Source organism: Rhinatrema bivittatum, chromosome 4 (assembly GCF_901001135.1).
Source record: "Rhinatrema bivittatum chromosome 4, aRhiBiv1.1, whole genome shotgun sequence".
NCBI classification, from domain to species: Eukaryota; Metazoa; Chordata; class Amphibia; order Gymnophiona; family Rhinatrematidae; genus Rhinatrema; species Rhinatrema bivittatum.
The window spans coordinates 267,146,387-267,164,668 of NC_042618.1; the positions used below are offsets into that span (position 1 = coordinate 267,146,387).

The 18,282-nt window shown below is 49.7% G+C and overlaps 1 protein-coding gene across 1 annotated transcript in view; it reads right to left on the bottom strand.

Annotated features, from left to right (window-relative positions):
* Positions 1-18,282, bottom strand: part of ETNK1 (ethanolamine kinase 1) — a 409,480-nt gene that overhangs the window by 239,519 nt on the left and 151,679 nt on the right. The window contains 1 exon segment of the mRNA XM_029600112.1: positions 5,497-5,667. Coding sequence (XP_029455972.1) covers positions 5,497-5,667 — 171 coding nt within the window.

An 18,282-nucleotide genomic window follows, 5' to 3' on the forward strand; every position in this document is an offset into this window, starting at 1 on the left:
CCACAGGAGGACTACTGACAGATTCATGCAGCAGCCGAGGGCGGGAAGCTGAGTCCATCTGTCTACACTAAGTAAAATAAAATTATCAAGTAAGTAGTAATTTCTTCATTTCCTAGCGTGTAGACAGATGGACTCAGGACCAGTGGGATGTACCAAAGCTATTCCCGAACAGGGTGGGAGGTTGCCCAAAGTCTAAACACCACACGTGCAAAGGCTGCGTCCTCCCGGGCCTGCACATCCAGACGATAAAACCTGGAAAAAAAAGTGTGTAAGGAGGCAGATATTGACGGGAGACAACAGATTAACCTCCGCCCATGACACTGCCTGAGCCCTAGTGGAATGAGCGCGAACCTGAGTAGGCAACGGCTTTTCAGCATCCACATAAGCAGCCATAACTACTTCCTTAATCCAGTGAGCTATGGTAGCCCGAGAAGCTGAAATGCCCTGCTTACTTCCGCCATGGAGGACCAACAGGCGCTCTGTCTACTGGAAAAGTTCAGAAACCTCCACATATCGCACGACCAGTCTCTTGACATCCAAAAGCACAGGAGGCGATACTCCTCCCCATCCCTACTTTATCCAGGGACAGCAAGCAGATGGACTGATCCAAATGAAAGTCAGACACCACCTTGGGCAAAAAAGATAGAACAGTATACAGCTGTAAAGCCCCTAGAGTGACCGGAAGAAACTGTTCCTTGCAAGACAAGGCCTGCAGCTTAGAAATGTGATGCACAGAACATATAGCCACCAAGAACACTGTCTTCAAGGTCAACAACCACAAGGTAAGGCTATGCAATGGTCGGAACATAAGGCCCACCAAGAAATCCAGCACCAAGTTAAGACTCCACAAGGGAACCAGTAACTTCAAGGGAGGCAACATCAGGATGAGACAAGGAATCACCATTCACCAGACCTCTGAAATAGGCAAGAGAAGCAACCTGCATATTCAAGGAATTAAGGGCCATTCCTTTATTCAACCCATCCTACAAAAAAAAAAAAAATCCAGAGCAGGATCCTAACTGAACGAGGAAGAACACCACACTCCTCACACCAGGCTTCAAATACTCTCCAAACCTGCACATAGGCTAAGGAACTAGAGAGCTTTCGAGCACGGAGTAAGGGGGAAACCACCACAGAAGAACACCCACGCTTCAACAGGTGAGCCCTCTCAAGGGCCAAACTGTAGAACAGAACAGAGTCAGATCCTCATGAAGAACCAGACCCTGCTTAAACAGATCCAGGTACAGTGGAAGACAAAGAGGTTTCCACCAGGAGTCTTCACAAATCCACATACCACAAACACCTGGGCCAGTCCAGCACCACCAGCAGTACTAGCCCCCTGTGGCCTTCGATTTTGCGAATCACCCTGCCCAGCAATGGCCATGGAGGAAAGGCATAAAGCAATCAGTCTTCCAGCCATACCTGTACAAGAGCATCTATGCCCAAGGACCACAGATCCCCCCGTGTCTCTAGAATCTAGGAACTTTTGCATTGCAAGAAGTCACCAACAGGTCTAGGAACGGAAGGCCCCAGTGATCCACAATCAGCTGAAACGCCTCAGCTAACACTTATTCTCCTGAGTCCAAACACTCCCTGCTGAGAAAGTCCACTCTTACATTATCATCTTTTCCTGCAATGTGAGGCATATATCCATAGATGTCCTTCCATAAGTTGGTCTACTTCCTGCGAAACTTGCTGGCTCTTGGTTGCTCCCTGGCAACTGATGTCATGTTGTCAGACATCACTTGGACCGCTTCATCCTATAACCTGAGACTGAACTGCAAGCATGCCAACAGGACCACCTGGGCTTCCAGGCGATTGATGTTCCCGCGGGACTCCGGCATTCCAACGCCCTTGGGCATCAGTGAGCTCCCCAACCCTGTCAAAAGTACCAACCAGGTCGAAGAGGACAAGGAAACTCGCTTTCTCGGATGAGCCTCCTGCAACCACCACTGGAGGTGAGAGCAAATTTCCATCGGCAAATGGTGCCAAACTGAATACTCCTGAGACTGTGGGTTCCAATGAGACAGCAGCAAGCACTGAAGTGGATGCATATGCACCCTTGCCCATGGCACCATTTCCAGGGTTGCCTCCATCAAGCTAAGTACCTGTAGATAGGACCATACCGTCAGGCATATAGTGTTCACCAATTGACGCACCCTGAACATCAATTTCTAAATTCAAACTTCCAGCAGGAAACTTTATCCTGTCTCGTGTCGAACCGAAACCCCAGATACTACGACTGGGATGGCTGAAGACTGCTCTTGGCCAGGGTCACCACCCAACCGAGCTCCTGCAACAAGAAGATTACCTTGTGTGTCACCAGGTGGCTCTCTTCCTGAGACCTGGCTTGAATCAGCCAGTCGTCCAAGTATGGGTGCACCAGGATCCCTTCTCTTATCAAGGCCGCCGCTACTACTACCATAACTTGTAAGAGGTTCTAGGGGTGGTGGCAGCAACCAAAACAGATCATGGAGCCCAAACACCGTAAAACACAAAAAACATTAGTGTTCCAAACAGATGGGAATATGAAGGAAGACCTTGGACAGATTCAGGAGGTCTGAAATCTGCATGGCCATTATCACAAAAGGAACCCTCCTTCTTTGGGCAGAACAAAATAAAAGAAATATCGCCCCATACTTTCTTGAGATGTGGGCACTGGAACCACAGTCCTCAGCCTGAGGAGCCTTTGAAGCTTAAACTCCACTGCCTGTTTCTTCTGCGGGGAGAGGCAAGGAGACACCATGAACACCTCAAGGGATACTGCGAAATTCCAGCGCATATCCTTCTCATATCACCTCCAGGATCCACTGGTACAATGTGATCTTGACCCATCTCTGTTAAAAGAGAGAGGCATTCCCCTATCTCTTGCTCCCGAAGGTGGGTTGAAAACCTTCATTGGGAAGCTCAGGAAGATCCGCCACCAGATCTCGCTCCTCTCTTGGGCTTCAGGGACGAAAGGACTGAGACCCGTCAACCCTCTGAAGGGACGAAACTGCTTGGAACCCCGGAGACAACCCCTCTTACCAAAGGGGCACTGTAATTGCTTCTTACCCTCCGGCAACTAAAGAATGAGAGATTCACCCCCTTACTGGCCAGTTTCTCTAACTCACTCCCAAACAAGAATGAGCCTTTAAAGGGCATCTTTTTAAGATTAGCTTTGGAGGCTGTCAGTTGACCAATTTCATAACCAGAGTTGACGCCTGGCCGCTATCACCAAAGCCTCTCCCCTGACTAAGGTATGGACCAAATCGCAGCCCATGTCTGCTCAAAAGGTGGCAGTAGGCTCCATAACGGCTCTGGAATTCCCTCCAAAATCAGCCACCTCCTAAGAGAGAAGCAGACAAGATCAACCACTAGGGCACAAACCGAAGCGATCTATAAAGTCATTGCCACTACCTCAAAGGCTTAAGGATAGCTTCGATCCTCCTATCATACATATCCTTCAAGGCCGCTCCTCCCTCCAGGGGGACAGTCATCTGCTTAGAGACTGCACATACCACTTTGGAAAAACGCAAACGTTCTCTCACAGCTGGATCCAGGGGGTACAGGCCTTCCAATATCAGACTCCCTTTAAAATTTGCTTCGGGGGTTTCCCATTCAAGGTCAATCAATTCCTGAATGGCGTCCTTCACAGGGGAAAAACAAGAGGCTTTACGCCTATATGGTACAGATGCTATGTCTTCGGCTTAGACATAGCATCTGTACCAGAAATACCCAACTGTTTCAAAGTCTAGGAAATCAGGGCCAGCAGCTCATCTCTATGAAAGAACCGCAACATGGTTTGATAAGGTTCCAGACCCAGAGGGATTTTTCCATCCTCCAGTGAATCAAAATCTGCATCATCATCAGTGCCATCTGGGTTCCTGTCAGGACAACCTGCAGGGAGCTGAGGCAAGCCCTGGCGCTTCAGCATAGGACTGGAAGAGGGAGGAGCCACTGGCTGAGGATCTGACCTGACAGGAATGGATGAAGTGGAGGACTGTACCTGAAGAAAAGCTTGTAAGCCTTGAAAAGAATTCCACCCAAGAAAAAGCAGCTGGGACCAAACCAAGCCCAGAAGGAACTGGAGCGGGGGCCGACAGAGCTGCCCTCTCCTGCAGAGAAGCCAGTCAAAGGAGAACCAAGGTCTGGCGTCCCTCCAGCCAAGGCCATAACCAACCCATCATCAGAATGGTAGGAGCTAGGCTTAGCAAACTCCGAGGAAGACAACTCTCCCTGAGCGTCTGAACAGCGCTGACCTGTTAGAAGATAGGTCAAGCAACACAAAGGGAAAGGCGCTTAGGCTTCTTGTTTACCGGTGCCATCACAGCAGTAAACGTGCGTCTGAACGGCTCGCACTCAAAAATTTATGCACACAAAAATTACGCGCCAGAGAAGTAGGCGCAGCAAGGCACACGCACAACTTATACGCCAAGCTAAAGCATTTAAAACAGTTCAAAAATTTGTACGCTCAAAAGCCACGCCCAAAACTGAGTGCACAACCCATGCACAGAACTGACGCACTGCGCAAAATGACGGCCTGTAGAGGGCAGCAAAGCACGCAGAGGAGTGCACGAAAACGCCACCGCGGCCTACCACGCAATAGGGGCTGCTCAACCCGCCAGGCTGCCCAGTTCCCCAACCCCAACGGGAGCAGGAACGAACGACAGTGTGTCTAGCATGGAGACTGGAGGAAGTCCTAAAACCCCTTTGTTTTCGAAGGTAAAACTTTTTTTTTTTAAACCTTATCTGAGCTCAGCGCTTACCAGATGATTACAGAGAGTCTCTGGTTGCGGGAGAGAGGATAGGGCATCTGCCGTTACCGCCATGCTCGGCCTTCTGCACCCACTGCCTGTCAGCTGAACAAGCAGCTAAGTCCACACCGAGAAACCCAGCTACCGGACCAAGGCATACCTCTGAAGGACCACAGAAATCACCTTAGGAATTCTCAACTCGGGGAGGGACCTTTTGGTATCACTGCAGGACAGCGGGGCTTTCGTTTCCTTAATTCAAGTTTCTCCTTCTTAAAAACCCGAAGCAATCCCTCATAGGGAAATGCACGTCCAGAGAATACTGCCAGGCTGGGGTCACTGCAAGAGTATATATACTGACACATCAGCTTGCTCTGTCTCCATCTGCTGGCAGGGGAGCATAACCCACCAGTCCTGAGTCCATCTCTATACATGCCAATAAACCCAGGTTAGGGCCAGTGCACCTCTCTTCGGGGAGTACTTAGTGCTAACAGTTTGCATTGGATTTCCAAGCGAAGGTGCTAAGAATACTCACATTTTTGAATGCCCATTTTGAAAGCGTAAAACTCACAAAATGAGCGTTCAAATGTGGGTAAAGCTATGCATCAGCCTGTGAGTTAGAGAGATGGGTTCTTTCAGCACATCAGATGAAATCACCCAAGAGACATGGGTGATTCAGCCTTGCTTTTCAAAAAAAGAACAGTTATATATTTATTTAGCTGCTGCTGCTTCTTCAGTTCAATATTGAAAAGAGAAACATTACCTGGTATTCACTTCCTGATCCTCAAACTCTTTAGGAACAAGAGAGAAATACTTCCCCATTTTGAACCACAAATTAGATTTTGGGATCCAGCCATTGTGAGCATGAATTGCATGAATTTTGGCAAGCTGTCTTGCAATAAGCCTGTAAAATAAAAAACCGTAGTAAGTTATACTTCTTAATACATGTAGTTTGTCCCTTGCACAAGTACGTGTGTTAGAATTTTCATGTGCATGCAAACTTCAAGAACATTAAATAAATTGAAAAATTACCAGTAATGCTTTAAATTAATTAATTTTTTTAAATAGTGATGGTTTAATTTTAATGCATGTTTGAATGGTGTATCTGTATAAAAAATAAGTTACATACTGCAAAGTGACAGATATATCCAAAATGCATTCACTTGACAATAAGTCAGATATTCCACTTGACAAAATAGTTAAGCTACCCATAGCTGAGTTCATGTGGTCTTTCTACTTAAATCTACACATTTCAAAATAATAGCTAGACTATAATCAGGGCCACTAGTTTCCTGCACAAGGGTTAGAAAATTTTGAGGCACTGTGAGATTCTGTATCAATTTTGCTACAGATTTTTTGCAGTAATTGTTTTAAATATTTTACTTAACTTGTGTGCATCTGATTTTTTTCCCTTTGCCTATTTTAGTGTTCACTTCCTTTTACATTCTTTACCCCTGTCCTCTTACTCAACTTGCTTGACACAGCCAGTTTCTCCCAATCCTTTCTCCACTCCAGACTCTTCCTTTATTCCCTCCCCTTTCCTATACATCTCATCCTGTCTCCTTCTCCCTATTCATCCCATCCTTTATCACTTCATTCTTCACATCACCTATTTTTCCCTTTTATCCTACTCCTCTCCCATTCTGCTGCAGCCCTCACTAGGGCTTAGTTTCCTCTGAGAGAAGCTGTGCCAATAAAACATTTCACAGAAGGCAGAGCTACCAACAAGCATTACAGTCCAAATAAACTGAAACCAGATACAGTGAAGGCAGCAACTGCAACTTCATGAATGTTAAAGTGGGGACAATGGGAGGCAGAGGAGACGTACAAGAGAAGATAGAAGAAACAGGGAAGGGAATGTGTGATGAGAAATGAAACACAGTGGTAATTAGAGGACAGAAGAGATATGAGGAAGGTAGTTGTGATAGTTTGAATGACTAAACGAAAAGAAAAGTAAGAGGCAGCATCAGCCACAGTTATGAGGGAAGGAAGCAGAGTAGAGGCGCAACAGAGAACAGCATTAATCAAATAAGACTAGAAAAGAGGGTGTGGGAAAAGAGATAAGGGTTCAACGATTAAAGAACGGGCACAGCATCTTCCAGGACTAAATGGCAAATCTGAGGAAAGCTTTAATGTTGATTACTTACCTGATAATCTCCTTTTCCTTAGTGTAGACAGATGGACTCAGAACGAATGGGTATAGTATGCTCGTGCTAGCAGTTGGAGACGGATCTGACGTCAACACGGGTATATATACCCCCTCAGGAAGCGTAGCAACTCAGTAATCTTCCTTGCAAAAGCTGTTATAGATGTGTGTACTGACGCTCAGTGAAATAGTGAAACAGGATTCCCCTGACCGATTGATAGTAGCTGGAGACCGCCAGCAGTCACAACCGGAAGGCGTTGACACCAGGTAGAATGCACGCTCTTATGTAAACAAATGACATGGCTTACCTTGAATCGGTGAAACCCATGTACACAGGCAGCTGGGCGGGATGCTGAGTCCATCTGTCTACACTAAGGAAAAGGAGATTATCAGGTAAGTAATCTCAACATTTCCTGGCGTGTAGCCAGATGGACTCAGAACGAATGGGATGTACAAAAGCTTTACTCCCAGCCTGGGCAGGAGGATGCCTGAGGACCATGTAGGACCGCCCTCGCAAATGCAGAGTCCTCCCTGGCCTGGACATCCAGACGGTAGAACCTGGAGAAGGTATGGAGGGAGGACCACGTCGCCGCTTTACATATTTCTGCAGGCGACAGCATCCTGGATTCTGCCCAGGATGCCGCTTGTGCTCTGGTAGAATAAGCCTTGACTTGTAGAGGTGGAGATTTCCCAGCCTCCACGTAAGCTGCTCTGATAACTTCTTTAATCCAGCAGGCGACGGTGGGCCGGGAGGCCGCTTCACCTTGCTTCTTCCCGCTGTGCAGGATGAACAGAAGTCTTTCGTACTTCTTGTGTCACTTCCAGATATCTGGGCAGCAATCTGCCAATGTCGAGATGGCGTAATAAACGCCCTTCTTCAGATTTCTTCAAACCCGCCGTGGTAGGCAAGGATATGGTTTGTTTAAGATGAAACAGTGAAACCACTTTAGGTAGAAAGGAGGGAACCGTACGAAGATGGATAGCCTCAGGAGTGATTCTGAGAAAGGGATCGCGGCAGGACAGTGCTTGTAGCTCTGAGATGCGGTGTGCTGAGCACAACGCCAGCAAGAACACCACCTTCAAGGTTAGAGAACGGAGAGACAGGCCTCGAAGGGGTCTGAAGGTGGATCCCGCGAGGAAATCCAAAACAAGGTTGAGGTTCCATAAGGGCACAGGCCACTTCAGCGGCAGACGAATATGCTTGACTCCTTTCAGGAAGCGAGAGACATCTGGGTGTTTGGCAATGGTCTTGCCATCCCTCCTGGGACCATAGCAAGACAGCGCAGCCACCTGAACCTTGATGGAGCTAAGGGAGAGACCCTTCTGAAGTCCATCTTGCAGGAAATCCAACACAATAGGGATTGTGGTCGCATGTGGATTGGTGCCATGAGTGTCGCACCATCCTTCAAATATTCTCCAGATCCTTACATAGGTGAGGAATGTGGAAAACTTGCGAGCTCGGAGGAGTGTATCTATCACGGGTTCCGAGTAACCTCTTTTCTTCAGTCTAGCCCTCTCAATGGCCAGACCGTAAGAGAGAATTGAGCCGGATCCTCGTGAAGGATAGGACCTTGACGTAGAAGGTCCCTGAGAGGAGGCAGGGGAAGGGGCTCTCCTGCCAGTAGTCTTCTCATGTCTGCGTACCAGGGTCTTCCTGGCCAGTCTGGTGCCACCAGAAGAACTAGGCCCCAGTGCTTCCGAATCTTGTGGATGATGGCGCCCAGCAGAGGCCATGGAGGAAAGGCATATAGCAGAGTCCCTGGAGGCCATGGCTGAACCAGGGCATCGATTCCGTGTGAGAACGGGTCGCGCTTGCGGCTGAAGTATCTGGGTACTTGAGCATTGGACTTGTCCGCCAGTAAATCCATGTCTGGAATCCCCCAGTGATCCACAATCATCTGGAAGGCTGTGGGTGACAGCTGCCACTCTCCCGGATTTAGGCTTTCTCTGCTGAGGAAGTCTGCCGTGGTGTTGTCCTTCCCGGCAATGTGGACGGCGGAGATGTCCTGAAGATTCGCCTCTGCCCAAGCCATCAGTGGGGCGATCTCCAGAGATACCTGTCGGCTTCTGGTTCCGCCCTGACGGTTGATGTATGCCACCGTGGTGGCGTTGTCGGACATCACTCTGACTGCTCTGTTCTTCAGTCTGTGAGCAAATCGAAGACATGCCAATCGGACTGCCCGAGCCTCTACACGGTTGATGTTCCACGCCAACTCTTCTCTGTTCCACCGCCCTTGTGTGGTGAGTCCTTCGCAGTGTGCTCCCCAGCCGCTCAGGCTGGCATCTGTGGTGGGCAGAGTCCACGTGGGGGAGGACATCTTCGACCCCCTGCTCATGTGGTTGGACTGCAACCACCACCGTAACTGGGTCCGTACTCTGGCCGGCAGAGGTAGGTGCGTGGAATAATTCCGTAGACGGGGGCTCCAGCGAGAGAGCAGAGAGTGTTGTAGAGGTCTCATATGGGCCCTTGCCCAAGGTACCACTTCCAGGGTGGATGCCATGAGACAGAGAACCTGCAGATAATCCCAAGCTATGGGCCGACTGGCTCCCATCAGGTACTGGATACGCGTCTGAAGTTTCAACCTTCTCTTGGCAGTGAGACTGACTGTCTGCCTGGGTATCGAACTGTACTCCCAGGTATTCCAGTGACTGGGAAGGCTGTAGGCAACCCTTGCTGAGGTTGATAACCCAGCCCAAGCTTTCCAGAAGGGCGATCACTCTGTCAGTTGTCCGTTGGCTCTCCCCTCGAGATTTCGCCCTGATCAGCCAGTCGTCTAGGTAGGGATGGACCAGAATTCCTTCCCGTCTGAGTGCCGCTGCTACCACTACGACCACCTTGGCGAAGGTCCGCGGTGACGTGGCCAACCCGAAGGGCAGACCTGAATTGGAAGTGGCGTCCTAGAACCTTGAAGCGTAGGTAGCGCTGATGATCTGGATGGATCGGGATATGCAGGTAGGCTTCCGACAAGTCTAATGCCGTGAGGAATTCCCCTGGCTGTACTGCGGTCTTGACGGAGCGCAGAGTTTCCATGCGAAACCTCGGGACCCTTAAGTATCGATTGACTGACTTGAGGTCCAGTACGGGCCGAAAGGTGCCCCCTTTCTTGGGTACCATGAAATAAATGGAATAGTGTCCAGAATTCACTTCCCAGGCAGGTACTGGGATGATGGCTTTCAAGGACAGGAGCCTCGCCAGGGTAGCTTCCAATGCTGCCTTCTTGTGTGTGGGACAGGAAGATTCCACAAACTTGTCTGGAGGGAGGTGATGAAAGTCCAGATAATACCCTTCTCGGATGATGGCGAGGACCCACTGGTCCGACGTAATCTCGACCCATCTGGGGTAGAAGAGGGTTAACCTGCCCCCTATGGCTTCATCCCCCAGATGGATCGGCGGATTCTCATTGTGAGGTGCGGCCAGGACCTGAGCCCGGGCCTGCTCCCCTCTTGTGCTGCTTGGTCCGAAAGGACTGATTCCGGGCTTGAGGACGAGGTGCCTGGTAGCGACCCCTGTAGGGAACGAAGCGCTGGGAGTCCTACCCCTGGAGGGCCTTGGAAAGGCGCGCTGGTTCCTCCTGAACCGATCTTCCGGCAGTCGAGGTACTGGAGAAGCGCCCCATGTGCTGGCCAGTTTATCAAGGTCGCTGCCAAACAGGAAAGAGCCCTTAAAGGGCAATCTGGTGAGGCATGTCTTTGAAGGCGCATCGGCTGACCATTTCTGGATCCAGAGCTGCCTCCTGGCAGCTACGGAGGATGAGATCCCCTTGGCTGTTGTTCGGACTAGGTCTGATGCAGCATCCGTGAGGAACGAGAGAGCTGACTCTATGTCTGCTGCTGGAGCGTTGTTCCTGATCTGTGACAAACATGCACGCGTCACCACTGTGCAGCAGGTTGCGATCCGCAAAGATAGAGCTGCCACCTCAAAAGTCTGTTTCAGAATGGCGTCCAGTCGCAGGTCATGAGGCTCCTTGAGGGCCGTCCCCCCTTCAACTGGAATGGTAGTGCGCTTGACCACAGCGCTAATCAAGGTGTCCACATGAGGGCACGCCAGCAGGTCCTGGATAGCCGGTGCCAGTGGGTACATGCCCGTCAGGGCTCGGCCCCCTTTGAAGGAAGCCGCTGGTACAGCCCATTCTAAATCAATCAGTTGTTGTGCTGCTTGCAAGAATGGAAAATGGCGGGCTGTAGGACGAAGACCTTCCAGCAGGGGGTTCTGCGCAGAGGGTACGGTAGCGCTGGGACCTGTAATATCCAACTCCGCCAGACACACACACCAGGTCGGAGAGATCCTCCTTAGGGAAGAACCGCCTCATGGTTCTATATGGCTCAATCCCTGGGGGAAGTTCCCCCTCGTCCGGGAGTTCGGACTCGTCCGGTGAAACCTCCTGGTCTGACTGATCTGGACTGTCCAGCGGCGGGAGGTCCCGCTCACGATAAGGGCGTGAGGGTCCAGGAACAGGATCCGCAGGAGCTGCCACCGCAGCGGCAGCAGCCGCCGGAGTCGCAGCCACCGCAGGAACCGCAGAAACAGCAGGAACAACAGGGCCTGGACGGGAAGCCGTTTGCATCTGTACAAAGGCATGAATCCCCTTAAAGAGATCCACCCAGGAAATTGAAGCAGCCTCTAATCGCCAGGGTACAAGATCCCCCGGGATTCCCGATTGGTCGAGACTGCCCGCTAAATCCGGGGTAGCCCCTGGGGAGCTGTCAGCAAATCGTGGCTGAGACTGGTCCTGGCCCGAGGGTCCCACGGCCTCCTCACATTGGGCACATAGGGAGTCTGGCTCTTCACTGTGCGTGGCTCGAAGCTGGCAAGCGGAGCAGAGGCCGAGGGCTTTAATGCCAGAGGCAGGTAGCGCCCCCGCTGAAGACGCTGAGGCGTTCTGTTCCATTGAAAAGTATGCGCTGAATAAAAAGCGGCAACAATATACGCTTAATAGAACAGGCGCACAATAATAATATGCGGCAGCAATATGCGCTTAATACAACAGGCGCTTAATAATAATAATATGCGGCAGCTATATACGCTTAATAGAACAGGCGCTTAATAATAATATGCGGCAGCAATATATGCTGAAGACAACAAGCACTCAGCCATATGCGGCTAATAATATACGCTCAATGATATGCAATATGCTCTCAGCAATATGTGGTCATGAATACACGCTCAATTGTATGCAATATGCTCCTAGCAATATCCGGTTAGCAATACACGCTCAATGTTATTCAATATGCTCTCAGCAATCAGCGGTTAGCAATACACGCCCAATTGTATGCAATATGCGCTCAGCAATATGCGGTTAGCAATACCCGCTCAATGTTATTCAATATGCTCTCAGCAATAAGCGGCTAGCAATACACGCTCAATTGTATGCAATATGCTCTCAGCAATAAGCGGTTGCAATACACGCTCAATCGTATGCAATATGCTCTCAGCAATAAGCGGTTAGCAATACACGCTCAATGGTATGCAATATGCTCTCAGCAATAATGCAATATACGCACAATGAGGAATAGAGTATGCGCTTAGTCATAGACCCGCGCCTATTACGGGCGCTCAATACCTGAACAAGGCCACAAAAATGGCGCCCTCCACGGCGTGCCACGCCGCCGATCCTCGGTTCCTCGGAGACCAGAAGTAAAAGACGTACGCCTTACCTGATCCTCGGCGCTTCCCGGCTGGAACCCGGGCGATCTCCGGCTGCGGGGGGGAGAGGGCAAGTACCTTCACCGCCGCGTGTGAGGATATGCACCCGCTGCCTCGTCCACGCCGGGACCGAGGCGCCTCGTATGCCTCACCCGAACCTCGCCCGGGGGCTACGTCCCTGCCGCGATTCGGCCACCGGACCGAGGACCTAAACCTCCAGGGGATCACGGAAATCACCCCGGGAAACTCTACTGGGGGAGGGACCTTAGGGTATCACCACAGGAGTGCGGGGCTCGATGTTGTAGAAGTTTTAGTGAAAAGAAAGTAGAAAGTAGAAAATAGAAAGTAGATTTGGAAAACACGCTCAGCGAGCGTGCAGGCTCTCCAAACTGCTTTGGAGACGGAAATTACTGAGTTGCTACGCTTCCTGTGGGGGTATATATACCCGTGCTGACGTCAGATCCGTCTCCAACTGCTAGCACGAGCATACTATACCCATTCGTTCTGAGTCCATCTGGCTACACGCCAGGAAAACAAGGATTGTTTTACTGCAGGAAACATCTTTCTGATTCAGAACATAAACTGGCAACAGAATGTGTGGGACAAGTGTTCTTTTCCTCTTTTAATACCAAGAGTAGAGGTGTATGTATTCTGATACATAAAATTGTCCACTAAACATATTTAAATCCCTGTCTGATCCAGAGGGATGCTTAACAGCTATTGAGTGTTCCCTATACGATAAACATTTTGCTTTAGTCAATGTGTATGGTCCTAACAATAGCCAACAGGAGTATTTTAAACAACTGACTGGGAAATTGGAAGAGTTTTCCTCTACCTCCTTTCATTGTTGGATGAATTTGGAATGTTTGTTTGGACCCACTGATGGACACCTCAGCTAGGGACAGAAGGAACAGGGGACAGGCAATATGGGTGCAACATCTTATGTCAAATTTGGTTGTCACAGAATACCCAACTAGCAAGAATTATACTTGTTATTACTCTAAACCAGTGGTTCTCAACCTATTTTCTGTCAGGACACACCTGATAGTTCCCACATGCATGACACACTTAACATGAAAGTCACAAAGCTAACCCCACCCCCAACCCTCAGTAATGGGTATAAAGCAGAATTAGAACATTGCCTGTACAACTCACATACAAAAGAAATATTCTGTTCTTAGTAACAACAACCCAAACTCCCTCTACCACCAAGCGCAATAGCCCTACTAATAAAAAGAAAGCAGTTCACCACCAATGCATGTCCTATTGAGAAAACACAACAAATAAGATGAGGTATTTTACTAGCCTACATGCTAGTTAAATACTTCAACCTCTGTCATACACACAGATATAGCAAATGTTGCTTACCTGATGTAACAGGTGTTCTCACAGGACAGCAGGATGTTAGTCCTCACAAATGGGTGACATCGAGGATGGAGCCCACCACGGAAAACTTCTGTCAAAGTTTAAACAGAACTTTGACTGGCCCCTACTGGGCATGCCCAGCAAGGCACTGACCCTGCAGCCAGCAGGGGTCTCCCTTCAGTCTGATGTTCAAAGCTACAGGCAGTGCCTAGAAAGTAAAAACAAAACAAACCCAACACCGCAGGGTGGCGGGCGGGTTTCGTGAGGACTAACATCCTGCTGTCCTGTGAGAACACCTGTTACATCAGGTAAGCAACATTTGCTTTCTCACAGGACAAGCAGGATGGTTGTCCTCACAAATGGGTGAGTACCGAGCTGAGGATGTCCTGACTTGCACCAAATGCACCCAACGACGTGCAACAGGCACTACAACTGGGGTGGAATTTGGTAAAGGGCATTCGCACCCTACCGGGAAGGTGGAAGGGTGTTGGTACATCACGTTGGAAAAAGGTTACGCAAGACAGATTGGCCGAAGATGGAGTCCTGTCTTCCAGCTTTGTCCAAACAATAGTGGGCTGCAAAGGTATGGAGAGAACTCCAGGTTGCAGCCTTGCAGATGTCAGGAAGCGGCACCGATCGAAGGTGTGCCACTGACGTAGCCATGGCCCTCACAGAGTGTGCTTTGACACGGTCTTGAAAAGGGATGCCCGCTTGCTCATAGCAGAAAGCAATGCAGTCCGCCAACCAGGAGGAAAGAGCCTGCTTACCCACAGGTTGTCCTAACTTGTTAGGATGGAAAGAGACGAATAATTGAGTGCTCTTCCTGTGAGAAACTGTACGGTCTAGGTAAAAGGCTAGAGCCCGTTTACAGTCTAGGGTATGCAGGGTCTGTTCTCCAGAGTTGGAGTGGGGCCTGGGAAAAAAAGATAGGTAGTATGATGGATTGATTAATATGAAACTCAGAAACTACCTTAGGTAAAAATTTAGGGTGAGTGCGGAGTACCGCCCGGTCCTGCAGGAGCTTAGTGTAAGGCGGATAGGTAACTAGGGCCTGTAATTCACTAACCCTGCGAGCTGAAGTGATAGCCAAAAGGAATAACACTTTCCATGTGAGATACTTTAACTCACAGGAGTGCAGAGGTTCGAAAGGAGGTTTCATTAGACGACCAAGAACCAGATTAAGGTCCCAGGATGGGGCCGGAGGCCGTAAGGGTGGCTTCAGATGGAGCAAGCCTTTAAGAAAACGTGTTACTAGGGGTTGTACTGAAATAGGGACACCCTGTACACCTTTATGGAAGGCGGCTACCGCACTGACATGCATCCTAATGGAAGAGGTTTTAAGACCTGATTCAGAGAGATGCCATAAATAGTCCAAGAATTTGGAGATTGGACAGGAAAGGGGATCAAGGGACTGAGAAGTGCACCATGATGTGTACCTTTTTCATTTGTATGAGTAAGACTTTCTTGTGGAAGGCTTTCGTGAAGCTATCAGGACTCGAGAAACGGAATCTGAAAGGTTGAAAGGCTGAAGGACTAACCTTTCAACATCCATGCCGTCAGGGACAAGGCTTGGAGGTTGGGATGGAGGAGGCATCCGTCGTTTTGAGTGAGCAGATGCGGGTCCTTTCCCAGAGGAATGTGCCTGCGGATGGAGAGATCCTGGAGTATTGGAAACCATACTTGGCGTGGCCAGTAAGGTGCTATCAGGATCATGGTTCCTCCGTCCTGGCGTAGCTTCACGAGAGTCTTTGACACAAGAGGAAGTGGAGGGAATGCGTAGAGCAGACCGGTTGTCCACTTGAGGGAGAATGCATCCCTCGGCCGAGAGTGCTGGCTCCGAATGAGAGAGCAGTAATCGTCCACTTTGTGGTTCTGAGGGGACGCAAAGAGGTCTATGCGGGGAGAACCCCACTTGTGAAACAGAGAGGTCGCTATCAGAGGATCGAGTGACCACTCGTGCGGTCGGAAGACACGGCTCAGCCGGTCTGCCAATACATTGTCTACTCCCGGCAGGTAAGTGGCCCTGAGGTACATGGAGTGGGAGAGGGCTTCCGCCCAGATCTGCGCAGCTTCCTGACACAGAAGGAAGGAGCTTGTGCCTCCCTGCTTGTTTATGTACCACATGGCCACTTGGTTGTCCGTCTGGATTAAGATTATCTGATGAAAGAGATGATCTTTGAAAGTGCGGAGCGCATAGCGGATTGCTCGAAGTTCCAGGAAATTGATCTGGTGTTCGGCTTCCTCGTTGGACCATAACCCTTGGGTTTGAAAGTTGTCCACATGGGCTCCCCAACCGATGTGAGAAGCGTCGGTGGTTAGGATTACTTGCGGATCCGGTGGAAGAAAGGGTAAGCCCTGAAGGAGGTTGACCTGAGTCGTCCACCAGGTTAAGGATAGGCGCAGCGCTTGTGTGACTGTGACTATGGAGGACAGAGGCTGAAAAGCTTGAATCCATTGGTGTCGTAGAGTCCATTGTGTTACTCTCATGGCTAGTCGGGTCATGGGAGTGACTTGAACCGAGGATGCCATGTGTCCTAGGAGAATGAGGAACTGGCGAGCCGTGGCCGTATCTTGAGACTGGAGCTGGTGAGCTAGGGACATGAGAGTTTGGACCCGTTGAAGCGGAAGGTAGGCCTTTGCCTGTAAGGTGTCCAAGTCTGCCCCAATGAAAGATAAGGTTTGAGATGGGACGAAGCAAGATTTCTCGTAATTGACAAGAAACCCTAAGGAAAGGAGTGTGTTGATTGTCAATTGTAGGGAGGACCGGGCAATCTGAGGGGTGGAGGCCCTGATTAGCCAATCGTCCAGATAGGGGTATACGTGGACACCTTCCTTCCTGAGGAATGCTGCTACAACTACGAGGCATTTGGTGAAGACTCGTGGAGCAGATGCCAGACCGAAAGGTAGTACTCGGTATTGATAATGGTCGCGGCCTACTAGAAACCGCAGATATTTGCGATGGGATTGTGTTATCGCAATATGGGTATAAGCTTCCTTGAGGTCGAGGGAGCATAGCCAATCCCCTCTTTGCAGCAGAGGGAGTAACGTGCCCAGGGTTACCATCTTGAACTTTTCTTTTTGAAGGTACTTGTTGAGGGCCCGAAGGTCCAAAATTGGACGTAGCCCTCCTGACTTTTTTGGAATTAGGAAGTACCTGGAGTAAAATCCCTTGCCTCGTTGAGAGGGAGGGACAGGTTCTATAGCATTTGATTGCAAAAGAAGGGATACTTCCTGTTGTAATTGAGTCAAGTGGCTGGATAGACTCCATGCTTGAAGAGGCGGGGAGTCTGTCGGAAGAGTTATGAAATTGAGGTGGTAACCCTGTGCGATAATTGCCAGCACCCACTGGTCTGAGGTAATCCGTATCCAATGCTGCAAAAAGTGGCACAGACGACCCCCTACAGGGATGTGGGGGAGTGGGATATGGCATGTGCTCCGTATCGGGAAGTCAAAGGCCTGCCGCAGGCCCGGGAGGTGGGGCTACAGCAGGTCTTTGTTTCCGAGGTTGGCGTAGCTGAGGTCTGGTGGAGGATCGAGCCGGACGAGGCCTAGTCGACGGAGGGTAATAACGACGTGGCCGAAAGAATGACTTTTTAGAGTCCTTCTTAGGTGGTGGTTTGGAGGATACCTCAGATGGAACAGACGAAAGTTGTTTCAACGTCTCGTGGTGATCCTTCAATTCCGCCACAATCTGTTGAATCTGTTCTCCGAACAGATTGTCCCCCAAGCAGGGTAAATCGGCTAGACGATCCTGGACCTCTGGGCGAAGGTTGGATGATTTTAACCAAGCCCAACGTCTGGCTGAGATGGCAGTAGCTGAGACTTTCGTGGAAGCATCGAAGATATCGTAGGCCGTTCTGATCTCGTGCTTCCCAGCTTCAAATCCTTTGTGAAGGAGGGCTTGAAGCTGTGGCTGGTATTGGTCCGGTAATGTGTCAGCGTAGTCCTGCATCTGTTTAAGGATAGCTCTGTTGTATTGAGTCATATAAAGTTGGTATGAAGCTATGCGAGATATCAACATAGCCCCATGATACACTTTCCTGCCCACACTATCAAGGAATTTGTTGTCCTTGATAGGGGGAGTGGAAGAGTGTGGTTTTAGGCGCTTGGCCTTCTTTTGCGCAGACTCAACTACAACAGAGCGATGATCCAGTTGAGACTTCTGAAATCCTGGTGCTGACTGAACGAGGTATGTTGAGTCAGCTTTTTTATTAACTGGTGACACAGATGAAGGTGATTCCCAGTTTTTCTTTAAAAGATCCAGAAATACCTGGTGAATGGGGATGGAAGCGATGATTTTTGGGGCATCCAGAAATTGGAGCAGCTCCATCATTTGGTGCCTGTCATCGGTCTCAGATTGCAGCTGAAAAGGCACAATTTCTGACATCTCCTTT